General features: G+C 52.8%; 1 protein-coding gene across 1 annotated transcript; it reads left to right on the top strand.

The window, feature by feature from the left end:
- The first annotated feature begins 19,084 nt into the window (after positions 1–19,084).
- On the top strand, positions 19,085–23,699 carry LOC308515979 (jerky protein homolog). The gene is made up of 4 exons (XM_081086695.1): positions 19,085–19,216; positions 19,522–21,068; positions 22,406–22,590; positions 22,741–23,699. Exon 2 carries the CDS (start codon positions 20,254–20,256, stop codon positions 20,929–20,931), a length of 678 nt encoding a protein of 225 aa, XP_080942821.1. The 5' UTR covers positions 19,085–19,216; positions 19,522–20,253; the 3' UTR covers positions 20,932–21,068; positions 22,406–22,590; positions 22,741–23,699.
- Positions 23,700–24,190: the final 491 nt, after the last annotated feature.

Consider the following 24,190-nt stretch of genomic DNA (forward strand, 5'->3'; position numbering starts at 1 on the left):
TACAAAGAGTATTACACATGTCTCCTCCCCCTCCCCCCTTGACATTCCCCTGGCTTCCCCCACCCCCAGTGTCTTGTGTCCATTGGTTATTCTCATATGCATGCATACAAGTCCTTCGGTTGATCTCCTACCCCCCCCAACTCTCCCCAGGGTTCCCACTGTAGTTTGACAGTCTGCTCAATGCTGCTCTGCCTCTGTATCCATTTTTGTTCATCAGTCTATAATGGTCCTTATTATCCATAAATGAATGAGATCACGTGGTATTTTTCTCAGCTTCCCAGGGTCCGTCTCAGTCTCACCGGGGCTGTCTCAGCCTCACCAGGCCCGTTTCAACCTCACCGGGGCGGTCCCACCCCCACTGGGGCCGTCCCAGCCTCACTGGGGCCGCCTCAGCCCCACGGGGGCCTCCTCAGCCTCACGGGGGCCGTCTTGGCCTCATGGGGGCCATCTCAGCAACACGAAGTTTGGCATTCTGTCCTTTGTTGGGCGTCTCCTTGCTGGACAAAATATCCAGGCGTTCCTGGTGGCTGAATATCTGGTATGCTTGCTTGGATTTCGTTTTCTACGAAGTGCACAGACTGCCTGTCTGCCATCTCCCAGCGTCCCGTGTGAGACTGGATCTGGTTGACCTGCCTGTGCGTTTGCTGGTACAGAGGTTCCACGTCGCCGGCCCAGCTGGGTCCGGTTCCGGCTTCCTCCGAACCTGATTCTGCTTTTTGAGTGTGTCCCTTATTTATGCAAGGAGTTGAAATCTGCAGTCTGCTGGGCTGGGCTGCAAAAGCGCCAGTGGTTCTCTTTGTGCTACTAGGACAGCTTGGGTGGGGATGTAAATTGAGTAGGGCGGGGTCCCTGGGAATCACCAGGGCGGAGCAAGGAGCAATGGCGTCTCCTCGACTCCTCGCCTCTCCGCGACTCTGAGTCTCTCATCTCAGAGTGCCGAGTGCCGTTGAGCAGCTCCGTGAGACAGCCACTCTCACTCTCCGGCCTGTTGCAAGGCTGTCCCGCCTCTCCCCGTAGGGGTCTGGGACCTCAGGATCCCGTCCCAAACAAGCTCAGTGGATTTGAGAGTCTGCATCCCCTTCTGATTGATATAAAACTGCGCATCCAGTTGCAGCCAGCCTGGCGTGCGACTCCGTACCTCTGTTCTTGGAGCCTCTGCACAACCTACTCAGTCTCAATGCTCTTCTTTCTTTTCTTCCAGTTGTAGAGCTTCCACTGGGCCAGCTTTCCCATGGTTCTGAATGATAGCTGTTTGTCTTATAGTTGGTAGTCTTGATGTTGTTGTGGGAGGCAGCACGCACAGGTCTGTACCTTACATCGCCATCTTGGTTCTCCCCTATCTGTCTTTTTGCATCTATGATAACACACCCTTGAAATCTCTGGGTAACTTGTAACTTCCCTTTTTCTGGAGCCCCTGGGGCACAACCAAATGTGCTTGGAGCCAGGACAGATACCACAAATTCCTTCATTATCATGTTAATTGATCGTGCACCCACCTAAGCATGTGTCCATCATTTTACTTTTTATCCAATCCCAGGGGTTTCCCTGCTTTGCTTTATCCCTCCTCCTTAATCTATCACCAATGGATTTCATGTAACCCATCTATGTCTCTCCTTTGATTGCAAATGTATAAATACAGGTGCAACCCATGGCCATTCTCCAGAGCATTATCTCAATTCGTTGAGGTTCTGCTTCCCGGCATATGTCGACAGTTTGGCTCAAATAAACTCACAAAAATTCTTTACAGGTTTCAATGATTTCTTACGTTAACAAGGTAAAAACTGTTGTGCCCAGATTTCATGATTCCCAAGAACCCACAGGGAGCCAGCGAGTCCGATGCAAAAGCAAAGAGTCATTCATTTCAAACCTAGGTTTGGCTCCCCTGCCACACTCACCGATGCAACGGTAAGCTCCAGTGGCCGAGAGAGAGAGAGCAAACTCTGTGTGGAGAGAGGTTTTATAGGGGGTTGGGGTAAGGGGAGGAGAAAGGACTGTGGGCCCTGCCGATTGGCCAGGCGCGAGTCGGTGTCTCATTACACAGGATGTGGTCATAGTGATGGCGTGCACTTCCCTTGACTATCTTCCGGGAAGAAGCTTGCTGAGCACATGGCCAAGTTAAGATGGAGGGCATAGCCCTTACCCTGGGGCAAGGTGAAGGGCGTAGCCCTTACCCTGGGGCAAGGTGGAGGGCGTAGTCCTCGCCCTTTCAAAAACTGCTTTCGTTTTAAATACATACCTCTCCAGCACTAGCTGGTTTGGCTCAGTGGATAGAGCATCAGCCTGCAGACTGAAGGGTTCTGGGTTCAATTCCAACTAAGGGCACATGCCCAGGTTGTGGGCTCGATCCCCCCCGGAGGGGGGGCGTGCAGGAGGCAGCCAATCAGTGATTCTCTCTCATCATTGATGTTTCTATCTCTCTCCCTCTTCCTTCCTCTCTGAAATCAATAAATGAAATATATTTAAAAAAATAAGTACATACTGTTAGGTTAGGTGGCTCAGGAGGCAGTGTAGGAAATAAAGAGAGTGGAGTCAATCAGAAGAGAAAGAAAAGGAAAGGTTTTATTCTGTATCCCCGGATGACCCACGAACCCCAAAGACAGGGCCCGTGGATTCGCGCCCACAAGGAGCGAGGGGTGGGGGGGTGGGGCTTTGTTTTATACTGTGGTTGGGTGAGCGGTGGGGACATGAACTGAGGAAGTTTCTGCCGCAGGGGGTCAGTAGGATATTCAGGAAGGAGTCATTATCTGTGTGGGGTCATGTAGATTCCAGGGAGGGGCAGATATCTGTGTCTGGCACGCTGATCTGTTAAAAATTCCAGGGAGGGTCAATTATCTCATCACACATCTGCATGTATCCAATCCTGGGCTCTTTCCGACCTAACACATACCTTTCCAGACAACTCTACATGCACAGCTCCTTTCTTCTACTTTCTGTGGACTTAATTTACTACTCTAGATGATAAGAGGGGTATAAAACTTGTAAATATTCAGCTTGTCTCTTTTCCTCATATGTGCACTTAAGACTGCACATTTTTCGATAAGTCTTGTAATATAGTATTTTTATTATCATTCAGTTGTAATTATTTTCTAACCCTTAGGCCCCTGTTCTGGAGCCCTGCTGACAGTGTGAGGTCTGGGGCCTGTGGTTCAGCTCCTGTGTCTGCATCTGGTAGCTGGTGTCCGGTGTCCAGTGCCTACTTAGGGACCTGGATTCCTAAACACAGATCTGAGTTCTGACTGTAGTGTCTGTGGTCTCGGGTGGATTGTATTTGCGTCTTTGTCTGGGTTCTGGGCTCTGTTTGGGTGTGGCTGGTTTCCTGCATTCCTGTGTGGGGTCCACGTGCAGCTCTGACATCAGGGCCTGATGGAAGGTGTCCTGTGTCATTCTCTGGCACCTGGTGTCTGGCATTCATGGTCCAAGGTCTGGCTTTTTGTCTGAGGTTTAGCTTTTGGTTTGTGGTCTGGTGTGGGGACCAGGGTCTGTTTCTGGGGTCCTGAGCCTGGCTCTGCTGTCTGGTGTCTGTTAATGATGGTCCTTGTCTTTAGCTCAATGCCAACTGGAGTCCTTAAGTCATGGCTTGAGGAGCCCTGGGGTCAGGCTGCCCCGAGTGAATTCCCTTTCAGGCTACACAATTCAGCTCCGTTCTGCTCCAGTCTACGTGTTCTGGTCTGGTCCTGGCATCTCCTCTGGGCTCAGTCCAGAGGACTTATCAGTCAGTTCAATGTGGTAGGACATCCTCAGGTCACTCCCTGAACTGAGGTTTGTATGAGAAGCTCCTGTGTAGAAATGAACACGAGGCTCTGTTTGTTTGTTTTTTTTCTTTCTTTCTAAATTTGAGCTCAGTTATTCACCAGGAGCTCTTTATAGTAGGGATCTTTATTCTTATCCATATATCTGTCGTATGCTGTGTGAGTTGCATGGGGAGTCCTGTGGTAAGGGACGAGGAAAGAGCTGGAGGCAGATTTTCTGGCTCAAACCCGCTATGAAGGAGATGAGGGGTGCTGGGGAAGAACATAGAAGACCTGGGGCCACATTTCCAGTCTGCTTTGAGACCAGTGTGTGAGGGGCAGAGCAGGTGTTTGGCTAAGAGGTGAAGAGAGAACTGGAGACAAATTACTTACCCCTTTTCCACACACCTTTTGAGGGGTCATGAGTCAGTGGGCAAGGAGAGACCTGCAGGCACATTCTCCCTCCCTGCTTCAACCTGCTGTGAAGAGCACAGTGGTTGTTGGTTACGTGGCCAGGAAAGGCCTTGAGCAGAATTCTGTACCTCTGCTCTCGCCAGCCTGTATGGTTACAGTGGTTGCCTGGCAAAAGGAGAAACAGCTGGAGCTGAATTTTCCACCCTGCTTTCACCAGGATGTGATGGGGAAGAGGACATGAGGAAAGGGGCCAGGGAACATGAGGGTCCAGTAGAGACCTTGAGATGAATTACGTGTCCCGACTCCAGCCTGGCATCTAATGGGCAGCTGGTGCCTGAGGAAACGGGCGAGGAGAGACCCGGATGCGATGTCTCCGTCCTGGGGCAGGCAGTGTGGGGGGTAGAGAGGGAGCCTGAGATCAGGGTACAGTGCCAGCGAGTGTTTGAGAACCAGAGGGGACGCCTGGGGTGGGATGCACAGCGGCAGCTAGAGTCTGTGAGCACTTTCTCCCGCTGTTTCCAAGTCAGCGCTTCCTCAGGACCAGTTTCCTGGGGAGCGGCCTCCTGGTTCCAGTTGGACCCTTTTCATGATCACCTCCTCCAGACAGGATTCAGGAGTGCACTGCTTCCCAACAGACACATTTCAAAATATATATGATTTATTGATTTTTTGGAGAAGCATCAATGAGAGAGAGTCATTGATCAGCTGCCTCCTGTACAACCCCTACTGGGGATCGAGCCTGCAACCTGGGCAGCTGCCCTGACTGGGAATTGAATGATGACCTCCTGGTTCCTAGGTTGATGCTCAACCACTGAGCTACACTGGCTGGACTACATAGACAAATTAATGAAACAATAGAAGGCATAGTAATAGACTCAAATATAAAGGTAAATTTTGTATGATAAACATGTCTCCTCAGGTCAATAGAAAAAAATGTGAATTAAATAATAAATAAGTGTGAGGTGAGAAGTGTGAGATGTGAGGTGAGAGGTGTGAGGTGTGAGGTTGGGACATGAGGCCGGCAGCAGGTAACAGATAAAAGTCCAGCTGCAGCCCTAGCGTGTGGCTCAGTGGTTAGAGCGTCGGCCCTGGGACTGAAGGGCCGCTGGTTCAGTTCTGCTCAAGGGCACCATTCCCCGCCTGGGGGCTGCAGGTGGGAGGCAACCCATGGACATGCTTATCTCCTCTCCTCCCTCCCACTCCCTCTTAAAAACTCAGTGCAAATAGCCTCCCCTGGGGATTAGCAACTAAAAAAAGGCTGAACCACAAAGCCTTTTCCTGTGGAGGGGCGGGGCCAGGTGGGAATGAGGGGCGTGACCGGGACTTAGGGGCGGGGCCTTGCTGTGCCTCCCACCCGCCAGGATGCGCGGATGAGCGGGAACTGAGGTGAGCGTGTTGAACCTGAGGGAGCGGAGGGTAGGCCTGAGGAGAGGAAGGTGGTCCAACTGGAGCCACTCGGGGTTCAGGGTAAGAGGCAGGCGGCTGGCGAACTTGAGGTGAGTGGTGGCCTGGAGCAGCGACAGGTCCTGAGGTGTGAGGTGTGAGGTGAGAGGTTTGAGGTGAGAGGTGTGAGATGTGGAGTGTGAGGTGAGAGGTGAGAGGTGTGAGATGTGAGGTGAGAGGTGTGAGGTGTGGAGTGTGAGGTGTGAGATGTGAGGTGTGAGGTGTGAGATGTGAGGTGAAAGGTGTGAGGTGAGAGGTGTGAGGTGTGAGATGTGAGGTGAGAGGTGTGAAGTGAGAGGTGTGAAGTGAGAGGTGTGAGGTGTGAAGTGTGAGGTGTGAAGTGTGAGGTGAGAGGTGTGAGGTGAGAGGTATGAGGTGAGAGGTGTGAAGTGAGAGGTGTGAGGTGAGAGGTGTGAAGTGAGAGGTGTGAGGTGTGAAGTGTGAGGTGTGAGTTGAGAGGTGTGAGGTGTGAGGTGTGAGTTGAGAGGTGTGAGGTGTGAGGTGTGAGGTGAGGGGTGCGGAGGGAGGGCATGAGGTCTGAGGCCTGAGGCGAGGGCATGAGGTGAGGCTGCCGGGTGCAAGGCTGGAGCTGGCGCAGGGCCGGTAGGAGCGGCTGGGCCTCAGGTGAGGCAGCTCCCGGCGGGTCACCTCGTCGCTGCGACTTTTCTTTCTCTGGAGTCACAGCCACCGCTCAGCTCGTTTCTAGAACCACAGCCGCCCTCCCGGGCTCCCCTGTGGCTGCTTCTGGGCCAAGTTCTTCTGTGCGTCCCTGTCCCCACTGTAATGGACGCTCCCTAAAACAAGGGCGATGTGTTTGAGCTGTACGAACATGGCCGTGTGGCTCAGTGGACGGGAGCACCCTCCCGGACGGACGCAAACAATGTTGCAGCTTTGGTCCCGGGACTGCGAGTCCGCGTCTCTCTACCTCCTCCCCGTCCTCTAACGTCAGGGAAGATGAAAGGGGAACCGTGTGCAGATCCTCACACGCCAACAGCGTGTCCTCATGGCATCGGCTCCCGGGGGTCATGTTCTCTGCAGGGAGCACCCAGTCTCCTCTCTGACCCCGTGGAGCCTGCAGTGTGGCGTCCAGTGACCGCCCTGCAGCGCAGCCCGGAAGCCTGGAGGCCCAGGAAGCAGCGGAGACACTGCCCGCTGCTCAGGTGGCGCCGTGTCCCCGCGGCCGCGCCATGTGCCTCAGCAGACACATAGGGGCACCTCCATAGACCGGAGGCCTCTCCACAAACCATGAGGCAGAACGAGTGTCGCCTGCAGAGGACCAGCAGGGGTGGCTGGTGTGGGGAACGGGGTGTGTTGTGGTTTATTGTTTGTTGCAATGTAGTGAGAGTTTGGGTGAGGAGTGGGGTTACTGAACACAGGTTTATTCATGCTTTGCTTCATCTTAGAGAGGAACTAAAGACATTGGGACTATTAGCAAACATGTCCTGTGGAGCATAAAAAATTGTACTATGAGAAAGTGTATTTCTAGAAAGGAGTTTGTTAATGCATTTACCAATCTAAAGAATACTGGCCGGAACCGGTTTGGCTCAGTGGATAGAGCGTCGGCCTGCGGACTGAAGGGTCCCAGGTTCGATTCCGGTCAAGGGCATGTACCTGGGTTGCGGGCACATCCCCAGTAGGAGATGTGCAGGAGGCAGCTGATCGATGTTTCTCTCTCATCGATGTTTCTAACTCTCTATCTCTCTCCCTTTCTCTCTGTAAAAAATCAATAAAATATATTTAAAAAAAAAAAAAAAGAATACTGGTGTCACAGGCAATTCACATTCCTTATGAAGGGGTCACCGTTTTGCCACCCTGATGCCGATACTTGGAATCTTGATCTTAAGCTGTTTATCAAGAACAAGACTCAGAAAGAGCCTTTGGCCCCGCCCCCTTCCCTGCCAAGAAAATGCTCTTCTCTGCTGCCCTCTAGTGAGCATAGTAGGAATAGCATCTTCTAAAGCGCCTGCTCATGTCATTTTGCAAGGACTGGAAGGCCCCGAGCTCCGAATGCCTTGTGTCCCCGCGGTTCCCTTTCTGTTTCAGCCTCTCCTGCAGGCAGGGCCTCTGACTCGCATGTATGTGAGGGGCCTCGTTGTGCACCCGGCGCCCAAAGACCGCCAGGATGTGCGGGCAGAGTGGGAATGGAGGCGAGAGGCCCCTTGAACCTGAGGGGAGGGAGGTGTAGCCCTGAGGAGGGGGGTGGAGGGGTGGGGGTGGGGGTGGCCAAACTGGAGCCTACACGGGGTCAGGATAGGAGGCAGTCAAGGGCACATGCTTGGGTTGTGGGCTCTATCCCCAGAGGGAGGTGTGCAGGAGGCAGCCAACCAATGTTGTTCTCTCATCATTGATATTTCTATCTCTCTCCCTCTCCCTTCCTCTCTGAAATTTGATTTTTTACAGAGAGGAAGGGCGAGGGATAGAGAGTTAGAAACACTGATGAGAGAGAAACATCGATCAGCTGTCTCCTGCACACCCCCTACTGGGTACATGCCCTTAACCGGAATCGAACCTGGGACCCTTCAGTCCACAGGCCGATGCTGTATCCACTGAGCAAAACTGGTTAGGGCATGGAAGCTGCTTTTGGGTCTTTTTGAAGTGGGAAAGATAGGATTTGTCTGTGTCTTTTATGTTTTATGTGTTGCCAGTCATGTTTTCTGAAATGGCCAAATATTTTCTATTTGGAAAGAAGAATGGAATGTTATTGTTTGATTCCGTATGTTCCTCTCTGTGTCGCTGCGACATGAGGAAGATGGTATTGTTTTTGACAAGTGATGACTGTCGTACAGCCTAAAAGTATACCGTCCACTTCCTGGGTGAGAGTGAATTCTGTAGGAAAGGTCACTGTCTGTAGCTCATGTGTTCATCTCTGGGAGGGAGGCGTAGGTGGTATTTTCTGTCCTTCGTTTCCTGGGTCCTGAGCAGCGTAGTCCGTTGTTTGTGTTTGGAAGTGAAAGTAAGAATAATATTCATCTTGTCCTGTTATGTGCAAGACATCTCTCCATGGATGTCTAGTGTTGTAAGTTGTGTCTGTGTTGTCTGTGAGTCCTCAATTCACTGCAGTAGATGGATGCAGGTTGGCATCCTATAGGGGTGTGAGTTGTGGTAGTTTTGGTAGTATTTTTGAACCACAGGTCAGCGTCTGAAATGTGACCTGTATGTAGATCATCCTAAGTCAGGTGTTCACGTAGCCAAGTGAGAAAGGAAAAGGAGGCACACCTTTGTGCTTGTAACTAAATTTGCCCTAGGAGTAGGGATTCTGAGAGGCTGTAGTCCTATTCAGGGGTTCCTGTTACACGGGGAAGGAGGGCAAGGGAGTTTCCGGTGGGCAGTGACCCAGTAAGCACACTGCAGGATGGCAAAGGCCTTTTGGTGAAGCAGCCTCGAAAAGGGCTCTTGCAAGTAAGGGTTTATGATTCTTTTTTCCACAGCATCGTTGTGTCTTGTTGAGTGTTGGGTGGTGGTAGAGTGAAGGAGTGACATATTAGATTGAGAACAGCTGTGTGTGACCAAGTGATGGGCATGTTAAGAGTGCTGGTAGTGCCTGGAGATAGGGGAGCCATCTCAGACAATTTCCCTTGTGTGTTTTGGAAATGTGTATTACTTTTTGCTCATAGACAGTCATGGAATGTATTTTTTAGTTTCTGTGGTGGAGCATCCTTAATTAATTAATTTATTTATTTTGGTGTGGACACCATGGCTTTCGATTGTGGGGTGTGCATATGTGTTTATCGTGTCTTGAGTTTTCTTTAGCACCCACCCAGTTTTTATATTTTGGACATAGTGCCTTTTTGAGCGTCCAACAAAAAGTAAATGTGGTGTTGGTTTTATGCATAGCACGTTTTATGTTTTGTGATGTTTCTCCCGAGTGGTGCATGTATGTAGTCCTCCTGTGCTGTGTGAATGGTCAGCTGTCCCCATGGCTGCTTCTTGCTTCCCATGCCCAGCCCAGATCAGGAACCAAATAACAGAAGAGACTTGGTCCAGCTGAAAATGATACCCAAAACAATGAAGACTTAGTTTAACAGACTCTAAATTTAAATCTAGCCTAACAACAGAAATGCTTAGGCCTCCTCAAGGACGTAAAGTGATCCTTTCAATTAATATTTACAATGTAAATTAAGATTATTGTTAAAATATTAAATTTGACAGTAAAATAGTTGTTAAGTTTTCAAATTAATTAAATTTGGCTAACTTAAAATAAGTAATTATTCAAAAAGTATTAACCAAAATTTTCATTTTGTGGTAAAATTGCTTAACATGCTATGAACCTAAAGCAGTCATATTTTTATGCAAAAAGTTATCTAGACTGCATTATAAATTTTCCAAAAAGTCTCCTAATTAAATCAAAAAAGGGGGGATAGTGGAAAAATGCCATGTAAAGAAATAGATCCTATAACTAAATTAAAATTTTTTCGTTAGCGAGACACCCAGAAAAAACACACATTATGCCAGGGTAAGCCAGGGAAGATCATTTTAAAGAAAAGACCCCAAGTAAGGTTTTTTTCCTTTAACCTTTGGTCGAGAATATGTTTGTATACTTTCATAGAACAGCTACAAGACCATGTGGATTCCTGTAATAACGGATCCCAGAAAGCCAGCCACAAAGACAGAAGAGACAGTTCAGAGATGGAGATGGTGAAGACGCCTTGCCATGCTAGCAGTCAGCAGTTGTGCGTCGCTGCAGGGTGCCCAGGACCAAACCAGAGGACCGGACCTGCATTACCACCATTTGTCCACCATCCAGAACCAGCATTTCATTGCTGGCATGTGCACACGAACTGTCAGACATTGAAACGTGGACTCAGAACTGTTGGACATTGAAATTGGGACTTGTTCTTATATTTCTAGATTTTTTAAAGAAAAAATAAGGGGGAGATGCCAGAAACCATTTACTGTCTTCACTAACTGAATATAGACAAAGACCCCCAAAAGCTAGTAACCCTTGAAAGTCCTGGCAAAAGTCAGGGCTTGAAAGTCCTAGCAAAGGTCAGGGCAGTGCACCACCCAGTTAATTAGACACCACCCAGTTAATTAGACACCACCCAGTTAATTAGACACCACCCAGTTAATCTAGCTGAAGCCTCATCCCCACCTTAGCTCACTGAATTCCCTAGATAATGGTAGCTAAAGCATCATCCCCACCTTAGTTCCTTAAATACTTGTGTAGATCCTTGTTGATTATTGTTGATCAAATATTTTGCCTATTTCTGGAAATTGTCTACTGAGGAACTAATCCATGTGTCATTCAAACCACCTTACCTTCGGGCTACCCCAGACAGACCTCCTTACCCTAAGGCTACCCTGACCTCAATAAAAGATCGGAGCGGCCTGAGCTTAGGTGGAAATCCTTCGGGACTTGCCCGCCTGGTCCCCCGATATTGCAAAATTATCTCGTGTCATTTTTCTCTCATTTGTGTGCGGCTCCTCTTTTCAGATCCCGAACCCTGATCCACGCAGGACCTGGAAGGAAACACTCAACACGTGGGAGTTTTTTCCTTTCTGTGCCATAGCATCTGTTGATTGTATGTCACCTGGCACCATGGAGGAGTTGAATGTCTTGGTCCCGTTCTTGGGTTTGAATGTCACTGACAGATGGAAGGGTGTTGTCGGAGCCAGGAACCACACCGCACACAGGGCCAGTCAGAGCACTTCTGTGTGCTCACAGCCACTTCCAGGGAGGCCTGGTGTTTGCTCTCACCTCATGTTCAGGCACGGCCAGAGTGATGCTGCAGGAAACGTGGATTTAGAAGACAGCATGTCTGTGATGCCTGGTTCCTGGCCCCCTCCTGTTGCTGGCAGGTTTTTGACGTATAGCCACAGTGAGAGGTTCACTCATAGGAGGTACGTATCACACGAAAGTCTAATACAATACAATTTTTTGGAAACCTTATGGATTGTGGACATAGTGCTATTGTTACCTTTGTGAGTTGAGAAGGACACGTCTTGGTTGGGCATAGCACCTCACAGAGGATCTGTGAAGCAAGACAAGTCACTTAGAAGGGACCTGCTGGAGTGTGAAGGAGATGGCACTTTAGGAGGAAAGAATAATGAGCAGATGGGTGGCAGGGATGGTGGCAGTTGCAACTGTCACGGAAACCTCGCAGAGACTGACATTTGGGTGTGTAGCTGAGTCTATCCCCAGATATGTTTATGTAGCCTTGGGAAGCCACAGTCCCTGCAAGGAGCCCAGCCCAGGTAGCCCTGAAGTGCGCAACGTCATCCTAGTACGTGAAGGCCGTTCCAAAGGGATCACCCTATCGCTGGAGAGGTCACTGTGGTACCGAGGAGCCAAAAGCAGTGTGAAGTGCTGTCATCCATTTCCAAGTCAAGGGTCGTGATATTTGATAATTGTAGGGTATAGAGTAGGCTGTAGTGTTTGGGGTATCCCCCAGGTCTCTTTTTCTTTTAACCCCCCGAACGCTGTGTTATCTGGGTGGGTGGGTGTTTGAGTGGGTGGGTTGCTTGCTTGGTTAGGGTTAATGAATGGGTTTCCTGTGGGTCAAGTCCTGTTAACCTGCTGTGTATGGATTCTGCTAACAGAAATTCCTCCTTTCTAGGTCTGTGTGCCCTTCCCGGTGGCCATGTCCTCACCACAGAGGTTGCTGTTGGTATGGAGGGATCTGTGCCTTGTTTCCCCCCTGCATGCACCTGGCCAGCGTGGAACAATGTGTGTTGTGCTTGTGATGCCCCAGTGGCACCTCATGGTGCCGCTTCCTAGAGAAGGGAAGCTGTGACTGTGTGTGCTCACCCGCATGCATCCGTGTAGCTTGTGCCTGTGGGGAGCTGACATGTCTGCCGTAGGACCTGTGAGCACTGTGTTGTTTGTGAGTGAATAATGTCCTTTCCTATGTCCCTAGTGTCCATGTGAGCGCGTGCATGCACACACACACACACACACACACTGTATTGGTTGGGTGCGCTCTCATCATGATGGTTGTTTTATTTCAAGGATAGATTTTAGACACAGAAGATATATACTGGGAGAGTGTTGTCTGGGGCCCATGGAGTTATCTGCTTATAGCATTTCCTACCCTCCTCTCTGGTCTCCCTTTATAAGACAGGCTGCTCTGTCTGCACAGGCTGCGGACTATGTGGTTGTCATTGTCCTATATACCCCCAATGTAGCTCCCTGTTGTGTGGACACTTTTTCCTATGTATTTCCTCTGCGGTCTAGAAACTGTACATTACCCTGAGCAATCTTCACTGTAGCTTGTAGTCAGTGTCTTACCTGGTAACTCCCAGTCATGGTTCCCACAGGGGGCCGGAGTGGCTGCAGGGTCCTGTTGGGTGTGGTTTTCATGGACATGGTCTCATCTGGGAGTTTTTTTGTATCCCGGGTTGCTTCCAGGACACCTGGTTGGATCTGCCGTAGCCCTTGACCTGGTCAGGGCCATTGTTCACCTCATCTTCCATCACATGTGCCCACTGTCAAGTTCGTCTCTTTGTATTAGCTGTGGTTGTCTACTCTACATCCCCCTGCCTGCCTCAAAGCTAGCCTTTAATAGTTGGATATGTAGGGTAGCAGCTATGTTGGTATGGGGTTGTGTCTTCACAAATCTATGGAACAGCGATAGTTGGTATGAGTTGATGGAGGACATTTGAAACATCCAATTTACACTGAGTGTGGTAAGTGTGGGTCCTGAGTGCAAATGTAAGGGTTGGTTCCTATTGTATGTTGATGTTCCTGAGCCCTATAGTAAGCAGCACACTTTCCCTTACACCTAATCTCCCCTGACCTACTCCATCTCCTCTCCCCACAAGCTTTTTATCAGTCATACTTCATGCACCTTATTTTATCTTGTGCCTCAGTTGCATGAAGTTGATTGTGTCTTTGATTTGGGAAGCATACACGAGTGAACACTGTCTCAAGGTGGGCAACATCCTTCCAAATGCTGGTCTGTTGTGTTGCAACTCTCCCCCCGCCAATGTTTCCTCAAATCCACTTAACCCAGGGAAGCCCCAATGAAGTTGCATGTTTAGTGTTCCACAACCCCCCCTCCCGCCATCCTGCCTAGTTTGGTCCATGTGGCGTCTCCCCCTCCCTTGTGCCTGTTTCCCAAAAAGCAAGTAGCCATCCCTCTGCCCCTTTCGGTCTCAAGGGTGGGCCAGCACAGAGGCAGCAGGATCTCCACCTGTGCTCAGCAGTTGCATGAACACCTCTGAGAATTCAGTGTTAATTCCCCCAACCCCCTTGTTAACACCAACTGTTCTTCTGAAGTATGGTCGCAACCATCAGATAGAAACTGTAGTTTAACTCTAACCCTGCTGTTTGGCTTAACAATGGACAGGTCACTTTGATTTTCTAAATTGTATAAGTCATCCCATTCGATTGAATGCCTTATTGATTGAATGACTATCCCATTGATTGTGATCTTACTGGTTATCGAAGCACATTCTTCTGTACCTGGGAAACAGGACAGCACAATTACCCTAAATTGTTTTAGTGGCCACAGGTGGTACGTTCCAGTTGACTCAGTGGTCCTAAGACCAGGACAGCACAATTACTCTAAATTGCCTCGATGGCTCTAGATCAGGGGTGGGCAAACTTTTTGACTCGAGGGCCACAGTGGGTTCTTAAACTGGACCGGAGGGCCGGAACAAAAGCATGGATGGAGTGTTTGTGTGAACTAATATAAATTCAAAGTAAACATCATTACATAAAAGGGTACAGTCTTTTGTTTTTTTAGTTTTATTCATTTCAAAAGGGCAGCAGGCCGTAGTTTGCCCACGGCTGCTCTAGATAATGACATCCTGCCAACTCAGTGGTTCGAGACCCAAGGGCTCTAGATAATGTATTTCTGTCAATTCAGTGACCCCCCGAGACCCGAAACTGTAATTAACATGCTTAATTCTGCTTCTGTAATCTGCTTTTTTGGGAGCCAGGTGCCTCATTCCAAACCCTGAGATGTAATCAATACCTTTGTGATTTTTTGCCTATATAATCCTGGAACTGTGACCAAATGACTACTATGAGATTTGGGAATGTCCCCTCATAGTCCCGGATTGCAATAAACGTGACTCTTTAATTCGACTTCTTGAGGCGTCCTTCTGTGATTCGCGGGGTACATTACAACACTTCAAGCAAACACACATAGCAGAGCACGCTCCTCAGCATCATGCTTGTCATTGTGGGTCAATGTGTCCATTGTACAGGGATGCTTGCTAGGGCACGATTTCAAAACATGTAGCTTCCACGTACGAGAGCCTTTGAATAGCTGGCAATGCGTTCCCCTGTACCCAACCCATCTTGACTCCCTGTAACTCAAGATCTAATTTGTCACTCGGCTGGTTTCAACGTAATTCCTCTCTTTCTTTCCACTGAAAGGGCGAGGACTACGCCCTCCACCTTGCCCCAGGGTAAGAGCTATGCCCTCCACCTTGCCCCAGGGTAAGGGCTATGCCCTTCATCTTAACTTGGCCATGTGCTCAGCAAGCTTCTTCCCGGAAGATAGTCAAGGGAAGTGCACGCCATCACTATGACCACATCCTGTGTAATGAGACACCGACTCGCGCCTGGCCAATCGGCAGGGCCCACAGTCCTTTCTCCTCCCCTTACCCCAACCCCCTATAAAACCTCTCTCCACACAGGGTTTTCTCTCTCTCGGCCACTGGAGCTTACCGTTGCATCGGTGAGTGTGGCAGGGGAGCCAAACCTAGGTTTGAAATGAATGACTCTTTGCTTTTGCATCGGACTCGCTGGCTCCCTGTGGGTTCTTGGGAATCATGAAATCTGGGCACAACACCACCACCCGTCCAAAGGGCGCTTCCCCTCGCCACCCTGGCCCCACTGTAACAGCGTATGCTACACCAGTTTGTGCGCGAGGTGATTTAGCCGGTGTCCCAGCGCAGCCCCCGCCCCCCCCCCCCCCCCACACACACACCGTTTGTCCCTGCTGTGACTTTACGGGTGCCTTGGTGAGCACGCACTCAATGGGTTACCCACCGGTGGGCAGCTGCAGGGAAGGTTGCGAGAGTGAAGGGTGTACTCTTTTGAGTAAGGCTCAGAAGCGCTGCGACGCCACATTTCTACCCCCCCCCCCCCAAAAAAAAAGAGACCACACACACACACACACACACACACACACACACGACAGAGCTGGTGAGTGACTGATGCCACGGTCCTGTGACTCCTGGGATCCTTTTTTGTGGCTTCTCGTCCCCCAGGCTATGCGTCAGAAAAGCCTGGGTAAGAGGGGTGAGGGCGGGGAGAGTGAGGAGTGACTGGGGGGCAGGGAGGGACCCAGAGTTTGCAGGTGAGAGGCTCCAGTCTGAACAGACAGAAGACAGCGGGGAAAGGGCTCTGCTCTCTCAGACCTAGAGAATGTGGTGAGAGGCCAGCGGGGCGGGGATTCCGGCCTCCAGGGCCGGTGGCCAGAATAATTAGCAACAGGGAGCGAGAGCAGTAACGGGTGGGAGGGAGAGGAGGGAGAGGGGGAGAGTCACAGGGACCAGAAGAGCAGACATGGAGGCTCAAGGGACAGATAGGGACACAGGAGGACACCAGAGGGAGAAGGAGACAGAAATCAGAGGCACAGTAAGATGGACTGAGGTTTGCAAAGACTAAGAGAAGGTGACAGCAACAAAAGAGAAAGTCGGAGGGAGACCTGTGAGGAAGACTCACCCAAAACTTGACAAAGAGAACAAACATGACCGGGAGCCTGTGTGACTCCCTCAGCAAAGCAACTGTTCCCGCCACTTTGATCCGAGTCCAGACCCTGTGAAGTAGCTGCTAGGTTGCAAAGGTGAATAGGATGCAAATGCTTTCTGTCCTGAGAAAAGAGAGCCCAGGGTTTGAGTTGTGTCACCCTGTAGGGCACACAGCAGGACACGACACACTCCGGCTGCCCGCTGCCCTCCACGGCACTAATCTGACTGCGTTTTTAAAAAGTGTATATATATATATATATATATATATATATATATATATATATATATGATATTATCATTGATTTCAGAGGAAAGGAGAGAGAGATAGAAACATCCACGATGAGAGAGAATCATGTATCGGCTGCCTCCTGCACACCCCCTACTGGGGTTTGAGCCTCCAACGCGGGCCTGTGCCCTTGACCAGAATCGAACCCGGGACCCTTCAGTCCGCAGGCCGATGCTCTATCCACTGAGCCAAACCCGCTAGGGCCGCACTGCGTTTTTATTTAGTATTTTGTTCTTTTTTTTTTATTTTATTGATTTTTTACAGAGAGGAAGGGAGAGAGATAGAGAGTTAGAAACATCGATGAGAGAGAAACATCGATCAGCTGCCTTCTGCACATCTCCTACTGGGGATATGCCCGCAACCCAGGTACATGCCCTTGACCGGAATCGAACCTGGGACCCTTCAGTCCGCAGGCCGACGCTCTATCCACTGAGCCAAACCGGTTTCGGCTAGTATTTTGTTCTTTAACCTTCTCGCTTGTACCTTCCCTCCCATTTTCCTGGAGCCGCCTGTGTCAACTTCGTAGTTCGCTACGTGAAGCAAATCTATCTTTGAGACCGCTCACTTACCTATTTAAAAAAGTATTAGACGAAATTTATTGACAAAGTTAGAAGCAGAAGTGATCCAGCTGGGCTGCCTTTGGTCAGGAAACAAGTCACAGAAGCAATAGGAGGTTCCTTGGAGCTAAGGAGAGAGAAGGGAAAAGGCAACGAGCCTGGGGGAAGGAGCAGGGGGAGGGAACAGCGCGCCCCTTTTTACCTTTTTCACAAATTACATGCTGACTGTCTGAAGGGAACCAGTTCTCTGGGATGAGGGGCAGACGGGGAAGAGAAGACGGTGTGACAGAGGCAGGAAGGTAAAGAAATAGGGAGGATGATGGAAGACGGACGGAGCAGCCGGCAGGGAAGATGCGAGGAGTAGTTAGGCTGCAAGGAAGCCAGCCTGGGGCAGCAACAGCCTCATCACCGAACTACATTTCCCAGCAGCCCGAGCGCCCAGAGCGACGTGGGAGGCGCGCCTTACGCGGTCTCCTCCAAGCCTGGCGGTCGCCCGGCAACCTTCCACCTCCAACGACCAGATGGGGGCTAGGCTCAGTCGCCTCCGGGGAGCCGTGCTGTGGGCAGGACGTGGGGAAGGGCCGCAGCCCCACCGGCCCAGCTGAAGCAGGCGGCCCGCGTCGCTGCCGGGAAGTGAGGGCGGTCGCGGGAAGGGGAGGGGGGGAGCCGCTGAGCGTGCAGCCTCGGACCCGCGCCACTGGGCCAATCGGAGCTTGGGGCGGCCCCGCGGCCTTCTGGGAAATGTAGTCTCGAGAGACGTAGGGCGGCGGGCCTGGGAACTTCATGGAGTGGGAGCGAGAGGATAAAAGGATCGATGGGTGAATTAAATTAAACTTGTGATGGAGCAGCGAAGGCTGGGTGGCGGGAGAGAGAAGGATGGGTGCGGGCGGATCGGAATTAGGGGCCGCCTTCCACGCCGGAGCCTCCCAGGCCTCTTGGCTCCGGGGCCCGTGGACGGTACCTCCTGCTTCACGCCAGGTGCAGCCACGGACCCTGGAGCCACAGCCACTCCCATGGGCTTCTGTCCCTGATTGTCACGTGGTACTCCTTCACCACCAGCGTCACTGTTTTGATCAGGTGCTACTTTCTTACCTATTTTTTTAAAAAATTATTTTATTGATTTCAGAGAGGGAAGGCGAGATAGAAACAATGGTGAGAATCATTGATGGGCTGCACGCCCTCCCCCGCCACCCCCCAGTATGGATCGAGCCTGCAACCCTGACATGTGCCCCCGACGGGAATCAAACCCAGGATCCTTCATTCCGAAGGCTGACGCTCTGTCCACTGAGCCAGACCAGCCAGGCGGCCGTTACTCTCACAGCGTTCAGGATGCAAAGGGGATAAGGTGGGAAGCCCGTCCCACCAATGTACTTCCCGTAATCACTTACTCAGTCAGACGCCACTAGCTGCCTGCAAAGTGCCCGGCATATTCCTGGGCCTGGGGCGCAGCAGAGAGCTGGGCAGACAGGCTGCAGTCCGCAGGCCGCCTGTGACAGGTGCACAATGAAGCAGGCGGGGAGGGCACCGTTGGGCAGAGGTTTGCAGGAGAGGGAGCAGGCTATACAGACAGGAGGGAAGGGCCCCAGCTCTGGGCCAAAGGAGCCACAGGAGCAAAGGCCCGGGTCCGGGTTCAGCAAAGGAGAGGAGGGGCCCTGACGCCCTCCAGGAAGCTGGTGAGGCTGTGGCTCTCCCCCAGGGAGCGGTGGGAGCAGGAATTGGAGTTTCCCTTCCGCGTGAGTTTCCTGTGACTGCGTCGCATATCACTACTAACTTAGTGCTAAATGTCTTAGATCTCGGAGGTAGGGAATCTGAAGTGGGTTCCTCTGGGCGAAAATCAAGCTTCCGGCAGGACTGGCTCCGTTGGAGGCTGTGGGCTTCAGTGCCCACCCCGCCTTCTGAGCGAAACCTGCCTCATACAAGGACCCCGTGACCACATTGAGGGCCCCCTGGGCTCACCCAGGGCACCCTCCCCTCTCAGGATAAACAATCACACCGCGGTGGTTATTTGTTCGTAGGCCCCTGCGTTAGGATGTGGATGTCGTCGTCGGGAGATGTCCTGGTCCCGCGTCCCTCACTGAGGACCGATGTCTGAGTGAGAAGCATGGAGCTGGGTCGCTCTTCTGCTGGTCCGTGTCTGGGAGGTGGTGATGGTTTCTTGGTGCTCTTGGCTCCCGTGTGGTTATAGGAGGTTTGGGGGGTGGGGAAGAGTGAAGTCTCACCTGTGTTTTGATGTCGTGAGCTAAAAGTAGTAAGTGACATGCTCTCCTGCATGCAAAAATGCTTGAAAATGAGTGTGCAGCCCTCTGAGCAGTGGGGAGCGGGGACAGAAGGGCCAGGCATGCCTCTGAGCAGGGCTCCGTGCTCCGTGTCAGTGCGTGGGAAAGCTGGGCAGTGGTGGGACTCCCATGTGCTCATGTATTAATGCCTGTGTGTCCCCCTCTTACAGAGAGGTCATGAGGCTGCCGTTGTGGGCACAGTGGGAGCTACTGAGGCGGGGCAAGGGGCACAGAGCTCGTCGAGGTGCCTGGCGCTCAGAGGCGGAGTGAAGACAACCCCCCACCGTCAGGTGTCGGGCAAGGCACCCCTGGGTGGGATTGGCCTCCGCCACAGTGCCCAGCGGGACCCGAAGTCCATCACCTGCATGTGAAGCTGGAGGGGCTTTGCAGGGTTGAAGAGGGTGAGAAGCTGACGCAGATCACCCGGGCTCTGGGGCTGGCCACCTCCACAGTCGCCTCGATCCGTGTCAACAAAGACAAGATCCGGGCCAATTCTCAGGCCTCGGCGCCCGTCAGCGCCAAGCAGCTGACCTGCTGCCGGGGTGTGGTGATGGGGCAGATGGAGCGCCGGCTGAGCCTGCGGATCGAGGAGCAGAGACAGCGGCACCTGCCAGTCAGCATGCTGCTCATCCAGGCCCAGGCGGCGGCTCTTCGCCCAGCTGCAGCAGGAGCAGGGCGATGACGCCCAGGCTGAGACCTTTGGTGCCAGCAATGGCTGGTTTGCCCATTTCAAGTCACGCCACCACCTGCTGCTCACGGATGAGCCGGCGGTGGCTGACGCCCAGGCCGCTGCCTGCTACCCCTCCGTGCTGCGCCGCATCCTGGAGGAGGGCTGCTCCTCCCCGCAGCAGGTCTTCGACGTGGACGAGACGGGCCTTTCCTGGAAGCGGCTGCCCGAGCGCATGCTGCTGGCGCTGGAGGGGGCAGCCAGGCCCGGGCCCAAGGCCCCTAAGGACCACCTGACCCTGCTGCTGGGCCAACGCAGCTGGCGACTTCAGGCTGAAGCCGCTGCTGGTGATCCCCTCCGAGAACCCGTGTGCCCTCAGGGGCTGCTCCAAGGCCGGCCTGCCTGTGGTCTGGCGCTCGAACCGCAGGGACTGGCTGGCACCCAGCATCTTCCAGGACTGGCTCACCGGCTGCTTCCGCCCTGCGGTGGAGAGCTCCTGCGCCAGCCACGGCCTCCCGCACCGGGCCCTGCTGCTCCTGGACGGCGCCCCCTGCCACCCTCCCACCTGGGCAGCCTCTCCGCCCACGTGCGAGTGGAGTTCCTGCCCAGGAACACGGCGGCCCTGGTCCAGCCCATGAGCCAGGGCGTCATCGCCGCCTTCAAGGCCCGTTACCTGCGCCGCACGCTGGGCCAGCTGGTCCGGGAGAAGGCTGGTGGAGGCCGGCCCTCCGCGCGGGAGTTCTGGCGCAGCTATATCGTCATGACGGCCGTGGACAACATCGCCCAGGCCTGGGCAGACCTGCAGCCCGCCACCATGAACAGAGCCTGGAGGAAGCTCTGGCCCGAGTGCGTGCCCCCTGGCACTGTGGCGCCCGACACCGACCCCAGGTCCGCCGCGGCATCGGGGCACTAGCCAGCCACGTGGGCCTCGGGGACGTGGCGGAGGCCGATGTTGCCCGCCTGTTGCAGACCTGTGTGGAACCCCCACCCTGTGGAACCCCCCAGGAGGCTGAGGATGGAGATGCCAGCGGCTCTGGGATGGCCTGGGAGGTAGGGAAAGGCCTGACCGACAGGCCCGGAACTGGCTCTCACTGAGGCTGTGGTGGGTGCAGGGCCGGAGGAAGCTGGTGTGGGTGCGCTGAGCTCTGAGCACCCGGCCCAGGCCCTGTCCCACTCCACTGCTGGCCTGCGAGTCCTCACGGAGAACGGTCCCACCCGGGAGCGCCGCCTGCGGGTGTCCCGGGGCGTCCACTGCGCCCTCACCCCCCCGGGAACTGCACCGCGAAAGGAGGTGGCCGGCTCGGGCCGCGGCCTCGTCAGGAGGCCCTGTGTGCCGGCCCCACGGGAGTTGGCAGGCAGCCCGAGTTCGCCTCAGGTGGGGCCGACTGGTGGGCGAGTGGCTCAGGCCACAGGCCATGCAGGACAGACCTTGGCAGCTGGCCTGCGTGATGGGGGGCTTGGGCCTGGTGTCAGATGACATTGTGTTTCTGGAGGACAGACACTGCCACTTCTCACCCATGGCTCTCCTGTCCTGTGCACTGTGGTCTCTTTCTTTCTTTCTTTCATTTTTTAAATGTATTTTATTGATTTTTTACAGAGAGGAAGGGAGAGGGATAGAGTTAGAAACATCGATGAGAGAGAAACATCGACCAGCTGCCTCCTGCACACCCCCTACTGGGGATGTGCCCGCAACCAGGTACATGCCCTTGACCGGAATGGAACCTGGGACCCTTCAGTCCACAGGCCTACGCTCTATCCACTGAGCCACACCGGTTTGGCTCTTTTTTCCTTTTTTACAGTGACACACAGCCCACCAGGGTTGGGGCACAGGAGGGTGGTATTCTCCAACTGGCCGAGGCAATTTGGGCCTGTGTCCTGACCCGGAATTGAACCTGGGACTCTTCAGTCCACAGGCTGATGCTCTATCCACTGAGTCAAACCAGCGAGGGCTGATTTTTTTTTTTCTTGAGAGGAAGAGAGAGAGAGAAACATTGATGTGGGAGAGAAACATGGATTGGCTGCTTCCTACCGTATGTGCTCTGACTGGAAATCGAACTTGCAGCTTTTTGGTGCACAGGATGACACTCCAACCAACAGAACCACCGGGCCAGGGTGGCCACTGTGGCTTTTGGTACCAGGTCCACGTCCTGGATTTGGAGATGTTTTCCTCCCTGGGCCTCTGTGGCACGTGGTGGCTTCTCTCCAGCCTTTGTGACGCATGGCCTCCGGTCCCAGCTCTTTGGGAGATCCAGTCCAGTCCCCAGGGCTCAGTGGCCACCTCAGAACTGCCTCTCAGTACACTGGCTGCAGCCCAGCCTCTCCCCTGGACAGTCTCATGATCTCCCCTCATTCCCGCCTGTTCTCCTGTCCCCACATTTTAAAAACAGGTGCTCTGGGGTGTCGACCTGACTCTGCAGACACACCACATGGGCCACCAGATTACAGACAGCAAGGGAAGGTGTTCCCGTGTTCTAGTGGATGAGCAGCGGGTGCTGAGACAGGGATGCCTGGAGTTGGTCCCTGGAAGGCCTGAGGCGGCGGTGCCCTCCTGGTGGGACACTTGGTGCTGGCGGTGAGCAGAGGTTTGCTGTGGGGACAAAGCACCACGAGGTGGGAAGGGGAGGGAGGGGGAGAGCGCGAGGGCTGCCTGTGGAGGCCGGAGGGCAGGGGAGTAGCCGTCAGAATGTCCTTTCCATGGAATGTTCCATTCCTCTCCTTCCAGCGCCTGCTGTCCGCTCTGCGCTCTGAAGCTTGCCTCGCATGGAGTCACCCTGCCAGCGAGTCTTAGCGCTTCCCCACGACCACAGAGCTCCTCCATCGCGTGAAAGGCGTGCTTTGCCCGCCTCCACCCTCTCAGCCCCCAGGTGCAGCCCTCACTGCAACGGGGGCTGAACATGTTTCGTGGTTTCGGCAGGTCCTGGTGGCTCAGGACGGCGCAAAAGAAGTATCTCCAAGCAAAATTGACCCAATTTTCAAGGGAAGACAGAATTCAACCTTGAAAACCTCCAAACACAGATGAAAACAGGATTTGGTTTAGCATTGAAGGACCTTACTAAGAAGTACTCTGACAAGCGAATGTTGTGGAAATGAAGTGGAGAAGATAATTGAAGAAATATGATGCAAAACAATGAGCTTAGCACAGGAAATGAAAATAGTAAGGCAGCAGGAGTGGCTATAATTGAGGTATTTTTACCTCCATGAAAAGAAGAACCTCTTGGAAAACCAACTACACATCACCAGCAGAGACCTGAGGTCTGAAATAGCCAAAACCTTTGAATTTCAGAAAATTATGTCAAAATTGTCATATACAGTGAGGCCTTGATTTACGAGTGTAATTCGTTCCGTGACGGAGCTCATAACTCAAATTACTCATATGTCAAATCATTAAAGTGAACGAGTGAGACACGTGATGCTGGGCTGATGTGGCGTTCACTGTGACGTTCGCTGTGCCAACTAGCGGTGGGGTATCTGAAGCTGGCTTGTAACCCGAATTCTAGCTCGCAACTCAAGGCAAAAAATCAGCGGAGAGATGGCTCGTATCTCGAAAGACTCATTAGTCGGGACACTCGTAAGTCAAGGCCCCACTGTATAAGAAACAACCTCAACTAGGTATGTTACGGAAAATGTGCAGAATTTTAAATAGAGTTAATCCTGTATAATGAAACGGTAAGATGCAAATCGACCTAATGGTGGAAAGACCCGTCGCTGTGACACGCACTGGCCACCAGGGGGCAGACACTCAATGCAGGAGCTGCCCCCAGGTGATCAGTGCGCTCCCAGCCAGAAGCCGGGCATGTCTGGGAGTCAAGACAAGTTTGCCAAGTTTCAGACCAGGCTCATCGGACCCGGCTGTGGAGGGTGGTCAGCTGGTCTGGGTTCTTGGCTGACTGTTCTGGCGAGTGACCCCGTCACCTGCCCAGCTATGGTCCCCAGCCAAGCTGGCCGTGCCCTTACCTGGGGGCAGATGAGCTGAGCGAAAGCAGATGGAGCCCTCAACACCCGTGGCAGCCGCTGGGGTCACAGAGCGGGGGGTGTGATGGAGGCAGTGGCCAGGCCGTCCTGTTGCCTGGGTGGCTGATGTTCTTTCTGCCCCGAGACTGTGGCCGGCCCCATCGAGGGCAAGCACAGGGCCAGGTGCAGGAGCTGAGGAGCCACCAGGTGCAGCTGGAGTG

This window comes from Myotis nattereri (genome assembly GCF_964212035.1).
Source record: "Myotis nattereri genome assembly, chromosome: 3".
Lineage (NCBI taxonomy): Eukaryota > Metazoa > Chordata > Mammalia > Chiroptera > Vespertilionidae > Myotis > Myotis nattereri.

Excerpts from the sequence above, each read along its gene's own strand:
- LOC308515979 (XM_081086695.1), top strand. The coding sequence starts at position 20,254 with ATGCTGCTGGCGCTGGAGGGGGCAGCCAGGCCCGGGCCCAAGGCCCCT.